The sequence below is a fragment of the Strongylocentrotus purpuratus genome, unplaced genomic scaffold (genome assembly GCF_000002235.5).
Source record: "Strongylocentrotus purpuratus isolate Spur 01 unplaced genomic scaffold, Spur_5.0 spur5_scaffold_2, whole genome shotgun sequence".
Classification (NCBI taxonomy): domain Eukaryota; kingdom Metazoa; phylum Echinodermata; class Echinoidea; order Camarodonta; family Strongylocentrotidae; genus Strongylocentrotus; species Strongylocentrotus purpuratus.
In genome coordinates, this window is record NW_022145605.1 from 10352445 (window position 1) to 10365396 (window position 12952).

General features: G+C 36.9%; 1 protein-coding gene across 3 annotated transcripts in view; it reads right to left on the reverse strand.

Annotated features, from left to right (window-relative positions):
• Positions 1-12952, reverse strand: part of LOC583678 (MLX-interacting protein) — a 46491-nt gene that overhangs the window by 30712 nt on the left and 2827 nt on the right. For all 3 annotated transcript variants that reach the window (XM_030991626.1, XM_030991625.1, XM_783579.5), the window contains exon 2: positions 1025-1131. In XM_030991626.1, the coding sequence (XP_030847486.1) occupies positions 1025-1131 (107 nt within the window). The remainder of the gene's footprint in view (positions 1-1024; positions 1132-12952) is intronic.

Genomic DNA, 12952 nt, shown 5'->3' on the forward strand with positions numbered 1-12952 from the left:
TGTGACCATCCTACAACTGTTTAGTTACAAAATATAAATCTAAAGGCAATAAAACATTCATTTTTTAAATACGCAAATAAATTTGATTCAATAAATCTAAAGTGGATAGGCCGACACAAAGCTTCAACACAACACAGAGGACTACAATATACAATGTACATGTATATTTATAATACAAACAATGCAACCACAACAGACTGTTGCCAGCAACAAATTATTGCTTGTAAAGTCTATTTTTACACATTGTCTCGCTTCCTATTGTCTAAAAACCACATCAGGAACACCCTTAAATCAATTGTCAATCTGACCTTGACCTCCAAGTCCAGCTGTAGGCCGAAATGATTATACTTGGTCTGAAACGCTTGAACTATAAACGTTGTTCATTATTCTGCTGTTTACATTGTGGTAATAGAGTGGGCATCTAATTCAATGATGTATCCTTTAGGTATTGTTGTTCTTTGTCTACTGACGTCAATTTCGGAGTAAGTCATTGTCATGGAATGCAATCAAGCCAATGTCGGACAGGTGGTACATGTATGATTAAATAGGTGTATGTGCTTCACTTGGACACAGGATTCTTGACATCAAGTATTTACATTAGGTTCGTAGTACACAATGTACTGTATACAGATACAAGATACTGCATCTACTGGATGTACAGGGTGTATGGGGGATGCTTGCTATTATATAAGGACCGCTATTCATAAAGAATTGCTATTAATTTTGTATTGCGTTATAGATAGTGGTCCTTATGAATGGGGGTCCTTCTCAATAGCGAGGTAAATTGTCTATGGTTTGCTTACTATTAATAAGGGCCGCTATTCATAAAGGATCGCTATTCATTTTGTCACACGTTATGGATAACGGTCCTTTTGAATAGCGGTCCTTATGGATAGCGAGCTTGACCCGTTATGAACATGAACACTTACAGTGCAATTCATAAGATAGTTTAAAATGGTTGTACCTAAAGAACCACTGAATTTTTGCATGAAATTTAAGATATTGAATTTCCATTGATACTTACACTGGTTATGCCACTCTCTCCAAATGGCATTGTTGAGTCGAATCTTGTCCTTCCAAGTCAATTTCAGTCCTTTAAAAGTCTTCCATTTTGGTGACACTATGACGCATCTAAAAATTAAAATTAAGAAATTTTGATTAAAAATAATTACAGCATATTTTACAATCAGGGAGCTCCTTTTTAAAATACATTTTTATGAGCTACAATTTGATGATCAGTACCAGTATAATGAAAATGTATCGCAATATGCTCTACATAAATAATGTACATGTAGGTAAAATGTATTATAGACTTTGCCATTGATACATGTATTACAGAAACCTGTACACAAGGACCACATGCCTACATATTAAGACCACTTTTGAAATCTCCTTTGAGCAGTCTTTATAGTCAGGTTTCACTGTACAAGTACATCATACGCCTATAGTGTATGCCTACATGTACATACACTAAGTACACTTTATTTAGTACACAGGTCAACACCTGTCAAGTGTTGTGACTGTCAACTGTATTATCCTAGAGTTACTCCAGGTGTTTATGATTGGAAGAAAGGTATCATGTTCCTGTGCATACAGTCATCTAATCTGACCAAGTCCAAAACACAGCTGACCTTCAATCCAGTTGACCTACTCGTGAGGTCATAATACTGTTGGTAAACATGGATATTTTACACTAGAGTCTATGCTTGCAGACTAGGCCCACATAGTATGGCTGCAGAGGGGGAGTGGTCAGTGGGAGGCTGGGGGCTGGCACATCCTTGTTATTTCTTTTATGTACCATGTTTCGTTCGTAGAAAATCTACGAACCCCCTGTAAAGCTCTTTCATGAATATTTATGTAGCATGGTCCAAAATAGGCCAATGAGCAATGGGGAACCCGGAGATGATATTTGATTGGTTGAATCAAAGTGATCGATCACCAAATAAGGCTAATCTTAAGAATCATGCATGAGAATACGCTTGTCACACATACGATAATGATGAGTTGACCAGTGATGATAGGCGCTCGGGCTGGCGCCCGCGCCGATGTCAGTCTCCCAAACGTGATTAGTACACTTGCCATTTAGCCCGACGCCTATCGGATAGGCTACAGGGTACACTGTTCAAATCCCTGCCACAACACAAGATCAATTGGCAAGACCATGGAGATAAGAAGAGATAATGCCAATGCAATGGGTACCTGGCTGGAATTAGAGCGCCATAATGGGAGCAAATATTTGTGGAGCAAGAAAAAGATACAAGAACCCATCATTACAAGCAGATTGATGCAACAAGATGACCCATGGATAAACAATTTGGAATTTATTGCTAACTTTGAGCACCTCTTCATATTCTGCGCTCAGGATTGCCAAAATAGACAAAAGACAAAAAACTATGTAGCATGTACATTGCATCTTGCTCCGTGTATCACTAAATGTTGAGTTACCAAATCATTCAAAGATCATCAAATTTGTAAACACATCAAGTCTTGCAATCAAGCAATTGATCTTTATAGTTCTACATTATTTAATTGGCCTGTATTAAGGCTCGTTCACAAAAAACACTGTATGACATAGTAAACCACAGCAGTTTATACTGTATACATCTATAATAGTAATACGCTAAGGCTCCGCGGGGGGCGCGACGTCTCCGCCGGCCTTTGTATTCTATTGTTTTTTAATGAGATCGCCGACCGAAGTTGGTGCGGCTATCTCCTCCTGAACCCTGCCCTCGGGGTACCCGTGCCCGGTGCCGTCGTGCGCGGGAGAGTCTACTCTAGCGAATTGGCTATACTCCGCCCGAGGTCCTCCTCCGTGTCGACGTCCAGGGCGAAAACAGACGCGATATGCATAATGCAGGATATGCGTGACGACAGAGATACCTCATGGATATTCAACATGACATCCGTAGACACACGACCGATGACTGTCCACTCACATTAAGTTGCGTATTAAATGCACGACGCACAGGGTCGGGCTTACCCGAGTAAAGCATCTTTCTATAGGATATCCATTGTATAGTAGCTGCACGAGCCACAGAGATACACACGAAGCTTCCCGTCCACGTCCAAACTTAGGGACCTATTTCCATCATTATTGCCGCGATTTTTATATAGGTGTCGTGAATGGAGGTATGAAATGAAAGCTTATTTTGTGATTATTACGGCCATGCTACTAAATTTTGATTATCATTTTCTAAAGGAAAGTTTTCACAAGAAAACCATTGGACTGACAGTTCGGTCGCAAGCTGCCTTTAGTCAACACACACTGTGCAGTGTGTGTGAGTTGAAATGAGCTTGCAGGAAGCTCCACACCAGGACCGCGCACCGCAGGCGTCCGACGCCTGCGGCGCAGGTGTTGAGCTCCCTGGAGTTACGCTGTGCAGTGTGTGTGAGTTCAGCAGAGCTGCATGAGCTTGAGTCGAAGAGATTTGACACTTTGAAATTTTTATCTGTTAGTTTGCATCATTATTGCCGCGATTTCAATATAGTTTCGTGAATAGATTTACGAAACCTGATCTTAGAATTAGTAAAAGTATTACTAATGTTTACGTTTTTAAACGACTGTCTGATTTTCTTGTGAAAATTTTACTTTGAAAAATGATTATCGAAATTCATGGTCAGAAATAATCACAATCTAGGGTCTATTATGTTACAGTTCTTTCATCAAATCAATGCATGAAAACTTACTTATTGAACTAAAAAAATGTTGTTTTTTTTTAAATAGGCAATTATGAAGTATAGGAAGCCTGAAACCTTAGCCTACTAAACAAATCTCAACAAAGTGTAGGCCTATCCTTTTATGAATTAATGAAAAAGTAGCCCCCGAAAAAAGAGCCCCCGAAAGTTGGAAAAAGTAGTCCCCGAAAATTTCCCAAAAATTTGAAATGGAGCCCCCAAAATGAAAAACTTAATTTTTTTGCCTGCGCCCCCCTCTAGAATCCCTCGGGATTTCCGCGGGTCCTGAGTTGAGTGTATATATAATATAAGCGTGGGGTCCACGGGTTTCAAGGGGCCATAAACCCCCAAAAGCTCGGGGGTTACGTTCTTCAAAGTTGGGGGGGGGGGTGGGAGATCGAGATCAGATCGCAGCGAGTTGAGTGTATATATAATATAGGCGTGGGGTCCACGGGTTTCAAGGGTCCATAAACCCCCGAAAGCTCGGGGGGTTTAGGTGTTTAATTAGGGTCAGATGAGCATATTTTTAATACTTTATTTGTGACACTTGCGGGTCACTAATTGGCGTGGGGTCAATACGTAGAGTTGCGTAGTGTTGCGTACAAACTACGCTGGCCTACGTTACTATATGCTGAGGAACGAAAAGGGGTACGCAAGATGAAAGAAAACAATTCAACATGTTTAATTTTTTTCGCGTACTTTCGGCGTAGAAACTTGACGCAGAAAGCAGCCTTTTTACGCAACACTACGCTACATGCCTACGCAACAGTACGCTACCCTACGCCAGATCGACAAAGCAGTAAAAGCTTTCCACACAGTAAGCAACCATAAGCAAACCTGTACGCCAGCCTACACATAACCTACGCAGGGACTATTTTCCCATTAATACGCAGCCTAATTTCTGCGTAGTCGGTACGCCACACTACGGAACTCTACGCAGTTCCAGTGGCTTAAAGAATAATTACCGGTACAGTTGGATCGTTTTTTAAATTTTTATATAAGGCCAAATTAAAAAAAAAACATTTTTAGCATCCTGTTTTTTCGAAAAATGGGAAGGAGGAGGCCCTTTTTTTTTTTCTTTCAAAATGGCCGCTCCGTACATTTTCCCTGACATTCGGGCTATTTTTCAAGATGGCGGCCGACAATTTTTTTTTTTTTTTATATAAAATCAGAAATACATTTTAGCAGTGCTTTTCATGTTTTTTTTTCTTTAAAAAAAAACAACAAAAAAAAAAAAAAAAAAAAAAAAAAAAAAGGAGGCGGCCCCCCAAAAAGGAAGCAGGCGGGGACGCTGTTTTTTTTTTTTCAAAAAAAAAAAAAAATAGGAGGCGGCCCCAAAAAGGAAGCGGGCGGGGACGCTAAACATGTATATTTTTTTAATGGCCTGAAAGGCAAATAAAGTTCTTGGTGGTTTTAATTTAGACAGTCTCTGTATATCTATTTACATCCCCCCCCCCCGCCCACCTCTAGAATCCCGCGGATTTCCGCGGGTCCTGCTAGTGTAACTGTAATACGCTTAAGAAGTGTGAGTTTGCACACTGTGCATGTAATACTGTATAGGACCTTACATGTAGGCGTGTGCAGTTACCTTATTGCCATTCATTTACACATGAAGAAACAAAAATATGGTAAACGTATCTAAAACCATCATGGTTTCCCCATCATATGCGAGCGAGCCTTAACTACGCACTCCAAACATTGCAGGCAACTGACCTGTGGAGGACACACACTGTAGGATCTTTGGAAACAAGCCAACCCAGGCCCAGCAGGGAAATGCAATGATTAATTTGCCTCTCCTGTACATACTGTACATACTGTAGATGTTCATCCGTTTAATGAACACTACATGTACTTTTCAAGGAGCCTGTGTTTGAAGCCCCTTGATATTATTGTACGTGTATATTATTTTGTCATGCAGAGAAATGATCCTGTAGCACTTCTCTACATCATTCAGTGGGCCTTGACTACTACGGTAGTCAGTGTTGGTTTATACTTGCATGCACATCTTGTATTTTGTTTTCTCTCCGATTCAAGCTAATTCTTGTTTGAGTATCAATTACAGACCCCAACTACTGTGATTACATGTAGGAGTCGATAAGCATTACAGCATATGCATTTAATAATCTTTTCTCTACTTCCGGCCATTGTCGGCCATCATCAGCACAGATTCTCTCTGTAAACATGTCATACCATACAGTATGTTAATGATATTTTACATGTACATGTACAGTACATGTGGATCTTTGAAGAGATCAACAAGCCATATTTTGTTTAAATCCTAAAATACAGAAGCGCACATCAATGCAAATGCACCATGAACTTGGATACATGCCAGTTTTATTATAGATGTTAGATAACAAAGTTAGAATCTAATGACTGGTCCATAATTATATTGCATGTTTGCAGCAATAAAAAAAAATTGATTTCACAACGACAAGGCCGTGTGTACAAATACAATTCACCATTTCTCTTTTTATCCATAAGGGTTTTGCAGTTATTCAGACATGATTCATGTACAAAATACCAGTACATGTACCCACATTGTACATGTACATGTACAGATGTCATCATTAATTCTAAATTACTCCCTCATGCCATAGAAGTTTTTAATAATCTAGAATGGTAGAACACTTATTATTATTAAAAAGGGGCTTACACAAAGTACATGTAATAGAACCTTGGCTCGGGTCATTTTTGAGGGATTGTAATGTACACCTGTACATGTACATGACCTTGAATGTACGTGTACATGTACACACAAGTACATGAGTCACAGTAAAAAATTACAAACTAAACAAATCCACACACACACACACAAGGGTTGTTAACAATTGAGCTCTAGAAAGCTCTCAAATACACGGAAAAGTATACATGATCTCAAAAAGTGCCTGGGGAAAAAAAGTGAAATACATTAAAATTCAGAGAGAGCTCCCACAAACTGTTATTGATATACTGTACCATGTCAGACTGATACTTCCTATGAACACATGGTTTTATCAAGAGCTCAATTATCTTGCAATGACATGTAGAGTAAACATATCAACAAGCAGCTTCAAGTTTGGAGATATCTCCGCTCCAATTCTTCATACATCACGTACATGTAGGTTCTCCAATATACACATGAACCCTGAAATACACTTCAATTAATATTTGATTGTTACTCCATATTTAGGTCAAATTTCTTCAATCACAAATCCATTTGTAAATGTACAGTACATGAGTGAATATTTGTTATTCAATTATTGTATGGAAATATATTAGTAATATGAAAAGTTTGACTATTCACAATTTGAACCAGACTTGAAAGGAAAGAAAATATGAGGGCTGTTTAGAGTACTAAAAAAAATATCTGTCCTCATCAATGATTTTCTCAAATTTGAACTGTTCACAGATCTCCTGTTTTCGGGCTGGGGTAGGTCATTAAATGTTATGAAAATTAAAAGAAATGTAACTACACAGTTTCAGAATACACATGTACAATGTAAATGTACATGTAGAAATACAATGTTCATATACCACAGCTCTAGTGCAAAATAAAAATTTCATTTTGTTGTCCTAAAAGTACTTTTCTTTTTTTTTAACACTGTAGGATCCGTTTCTGGATTTGTTATTAACAAATTTTCACAGTGATTTGATTACGTTTTATTTGTGTGTGTGTGTGTGTGTTTTCTATCTGATTTTTTAAATTTGTTTTCAATGACTCTTTTCAAGATCGCTCACTGTTTCTGTATTTTATTTTTCACCATACTACTTGATGGTCAGTCTATATATACACAATGTACATGGACATGGCATTAAATGAGGATGCAGAGAATTACAGTTCATTAGAGCTACAGATGAAAAAAGGCCAAGTTAATCTGTTATGATCATCACTTGTACATTGTCTGATCTACATGTATTACATGTCAGTTCTCAGTGGAGGCCATATTACCCAGCCCACTACTACACATACATGTGTACATAGCAAGGAGCACACTTGAGTCTAAACCTCATACTCCATAATGTAATGTACACATGAACATACAGTATGACACATGTGGTGACATACAATGCATGTACGCCTATAACTATAAGCACAGTATTACTTTGGTAATAATTCTAGTAATAACATGATCGCAGGCAGGGCCCTCAGGTAGAACAAGTTCTGATGAGGCTACCCGGGTAAACAAGATGTAATGTTGTTATTCTTATTATTGTATATTATCAATTACTATTATTATCGTTATTATTATCATTATTATCATGATATAAAGCCATACAATATTATTATTATTATCTATATCAGGCCGACTTGCTAGAAGCTACATTGAGTACAGTGACCAGGTACCAGCGAAAGTGTTGTTGATTTTCGATTTGTAGTGACAGTTGAAGTTCTCGGATGACAGAGCAATACAAAAACAATATTGATCTGTCATCCAGGTACTGCACTAAAGATATTAAATACACTGATCAATTGTACCAATTGGAAGCCTTACTTGTATATTGTTTAAAATTATATTATTATCAATATTATTTCAATTCAATTCATCTTTAATCAACGATATAAAAGAAAATAGTACAATGCAATAAAACATATTGACATAATCATATACATGTGTAAAATTAACATATCGTTAGGGGCAGCCAAAAAAGATCAGGATCTTGTGGACTGGTGCCCCTTTGACAAAATTAACAAATTATAAGTAAAACATTAATAATAATCACAAGCAGACACATCCAACACACACACACACAAACACACAAACTCACCCAAGAGAAGGGAAGGAGAAAGAGAGATTACATGTACAGTGTACATATATGAGGTAAACTTATGAAAAAGATATATGGAAAATTGGAAATCAAGAAGTATATTTATGAATAAAGTGACTTTTAAGTAAGGCTTTGAACTTGAAGGAGGAGGCTGTTGAACATGGACGAATGATTGTATTTAAATTATTAAAAATCTTCGGTCCTACATGTTTAAAAGAATTATACATTTGCTTATTAGAAGTTAATGGAAGGTGAAATTGGGAAGCTGAACGTGCGTAATATTGATGAAAATATTTATTAAATGATTATTATTACTATCACTTTGATTGATTTTTTCAAAGAAAATTAAAATGAGATGCTTCACTTACTAATTTACACGAAACAAATAGGTAGAAGGGAGAGAGGACGAGCAAGAAAGAGAGAGAGAGAGAAAGAGAGAGAGAGAGAGAGTAGCCTACACGTGGATGCTTTCCACCACGATGTACAATCATTTGATGCATGAACTTTATGTATGTATCTTCACTATTCTTAATTCTTTAATATTTACACTGTAGCAAGATTTGTTATTCTTATCTCCCAATTTTTATTACATCTGTAACCATCGTCTCCTGGTCTCTTATGAATAAATAGTTCACCAATAACGCGAACTTGGTGTTACATATACGCCTATATGCACTTGCACAAGAACATCATGCCCTTTATAACATTCGCTGAGCGAGTGATCAGTTTGACCTCTGAACTTTAGCATCAACAGTTTAAGCGTAGCCTGGGAGGCACGTTGCTTTGCCTTGGGCAAATAAGGAGACTAGATACAGCCCTGATGTACCAACAAAGCTACAGATTACTGAATTTCCAGGTAAAAAGCGAACAATAAATATAAAGATAAACCCTTCCTTTGCGTAAAATCTGACAAATTGAAGGTTAAAGACTGGACACTTTTTTACAAAAATTGACATGTACCAGTACGTCATGTAAGCCAACATGTTCAGTATAGTGCAAGATATAGCAATGTATACGAGATACACTGTACATGTAAACAATACCTGCATACAAAATATCCATCTAGAAAATATGCTCTAACTTTCTGTCACTGTCTAAATGAAAAGGAGGATACATGTGCATCTTTGTAATTGAATTTGCAATGAACTGCCCCCCCCCCCCATTGCAAATTATGGAAACAAGTTTGTATGAAATGTAAATTTAAAGAAAATCATTTCTTTTTAATGACAAAATAAGAGTTTCATTTTAAAAATAAAAGAGTGAGGGCACTTTGCTCTTACATGTACATGTAGATTCTTGAAAACAAAACGTCACTGTAAAATGTAGAGATAGCTACCACAAAAAAAATTCAGTCCATAAAGTGGTAAACTTGCTTAAACTGCGAAATTTGATAAATGTAGATGTACACTGTAGATGTACTTATTAATATGAACGTCCCTCTCCTATTAAGAACAGTAAATGTACAGGTACATGTACATGTACATGTACGTGGACATGTAGCGCTACTTTGGTGGACGTGGAAAGCCCTTAATATAAGCAACGTTTTATTATTATCATTTTCAACATGTACATTAATCCTTACCCTCTTTTTAAACATGTCCTTGGAAACTGTCAAGAGTATTCTTACAAGCCATTGTTTTGCTGCACCGACATTGCCCCTAGCAATTACATGCAAAGTGGTTTCTATGTATAGCAGCTGATTTGTGTGTATGTGTGTGTGTCTCTCTGTTTGTATGTTTGTTTTCTTGTTGTTGTATTGTTGTTGTTAAGTGTGTTTGTTAGTTTGTTATTGTTGTTGTTGTTGTTGTTTTGTTTTTTTTTGGGGGGGGGTTGCACAATATCACTTGTCTACAACCTGCTTTCAATTTCATTCTAAAGAGGTCAATACCCTTACATGTACAAGTATGCATGTCATGTTTATAATTATACAGTCAGTGTACTTTTAATTCATGTGAAATATACTACTGTATACACTGCAACACACTACATGTTTGTGAAAACATTGACAATTTAAGAAGTCCTTGAATGTTATCTCCTCTTATCACCTTCCTATTACTTGATCAGTTTTCCTGTCAGTCTACTTTTTACAATCCTTCCTATCAAACATGCGTACCTGTAGGTCTTTCACGATACATTGAGTTCTGATGTTATGTTATCTTTAGAATTAGGGCATGTTTGGGGATGTCACCAAATTATCAGTGACTGAACAGAATGTACAATTGCCTAAAAGAGGAACATGTGGTGCTGCTGGTCAATACCTGATATCACTGGATATTTGACCGATAACTGACCCCCATACTGCATGACCCAAATACAATGCATTATGTGTTAAATATATTGTAAAGCAATTCTAATCCGATATCCTATGTGTGTATTTAAAGATAATATTCCATGGCCAGTCTACATTGTCCAGTACATTTATATGTATGTATGTCCCATCCTTTACCAAGTATTATTGAATTGCAGTATGGGATGTCAGACATAAATTGGCATAACAATAAAAATATCATTATATTTGATGTTTTTGTGATTCCAGCTCTAGTAAATTTAGGACTCTACACAGTCATGAGATATCTTCTTCTTTAAAAAAAAATCCTACTTATCAGTAATAACAGTTGAGTTTTGAGTGCAAGAAATGCAGAGAGATTAGTAATGGAGGAGCAAGAAGGGATGTGGGAGATATTGAGGTTGATATGTTTTGTTTTCTTAGGGATACAATCAACAGAGGTGGTGGATGTGAGATTGCAGTGGCAAGAAGATGCAGACTGGGGTTTCATGAAGTTGAATGATTGGTCTCCATCCTAGCTGGTACGTTACCATGAGAATCAAAAGCAAGATCTATAAGACTTGTGTTAGAAAGTTGATGGTACATGATTCAGAAACTTGAAGTGTGATGACAGGAGAAGGAGGTACAATGTGTCTTGAGGAGAAAAGAAAGAGCCATGATACATACATGTATGGTGTGAAACTGTCTGACAGAGAACATATACAGGAAGAAAAAATTTCTGGCCATGATTTTGCATGTTGCGTTATAACAAATACATCGGTATATGGGTCAACAGTAAAGATATTCACTCAAATTGAATGCTTTTCAGTTTATAACACAATTTTAGTTGGATTCACATTTTTTTTTTAATGGGATTGCATTGTCCATGATAAAAATTCGGGACAGAAAAAAAGACTAAATAACATACTACATGTACGTTAGCAGTATGATGGCCAAGGAAAAACACAACTTATTGTTACAGCTTACAATATGGCTTTAAGAAAGTAGCTCTCACTTTTCTTAAATAGCCCCTTGGTTTTGGAAAAAATAGCCCTATAAAACAAATTCCTAGCCTGACCTGAGGCCATTCAGAGTAAGAAAGTAATCCAAAGAAATCTATGCAATCCTTCACAAATAATGATAATCCCTGCAATACTATCCTGCAGTAGCTTCATGTTACATAACAAAATCAGAGAGTTAAATAAACAATGAATTCCAGGAAATCACCAGAAAATGGGATTTAAACAACAAATGCCTACATGTACATGTAGGTCACTAAAGCCTTAGCACAGACATCACACCTCATGCACTTTAATAAAAGGAAATCTTTCAGCATTATTTTGAGTATTTTGAGAATCCAAGAATAAGATGCAATCCCAAAGAGAAATACATGTACTTTCACATGTACATGGGAGACTAGGGTTCTATGACTTGGTCAGTGTCTACATGTACTGTACATGCACATCATCATCAGTAAAGTCAGCATTTTCTCTCTAACAAGGGGTAAATGACTTTCGTGCAATGACACTTCCTCCCTCCAATTTTTCTTGTCGTGAGCATCTTCATCAATTAGACCATCCTAACTGCTTTCTTTCTTCACCACACCTTTCCATGTACACTGTACATGAAGATGGAGGTCATTCTTTCCATTGGTTTTGTCCAAAGTTTGAAACATTTTCAAATTTTGAATATATCGACCATCTACAAAATGTATTATCAGTTAGAGTGTTTATAGTGAACCATGATTTGTATATTTACATGTACATGTACTCCATTTGGAGCTCTATTCATAAAATGAAATAAAGATTAACACTGATTTTCTGCATGTAGACCAAAATTTCTGTCTCTTTTGTTTGTTAGCCTCTGATTTGGGTAGGGTCGGCTCCTCTCTTTAGAGACAGAAACCGACCATAGCGCTCTTGTGCGGGTTCGGTGGAGTGGATCTCACCACCAAACTTATGCCCAAATACTGTTAGGCCAAATTTTAAAAAAACATGTTTAGCGTCCTGTTTTTTTCGAAAAATAGGAAGGAGGAGGCCCTTTTTTTTTTTTTTCTTTCAAAATGGCCGCTCAAAATGGACGCTCGGTACATTTTCCCTGACAGTCGGGCTATTTTTCAAGATGGCCGCCGACATTTTTTTTGTTTGTTTTTTGTTAAATCAGAAATAGATCCATTTTAGCAGTGTTTTTCAAGTTTTTTTTCTGTAAAAAAAAAAAAATTAAAAAATTTCAACAAAAAAAAATTTAAAAATAGGAGGCGGC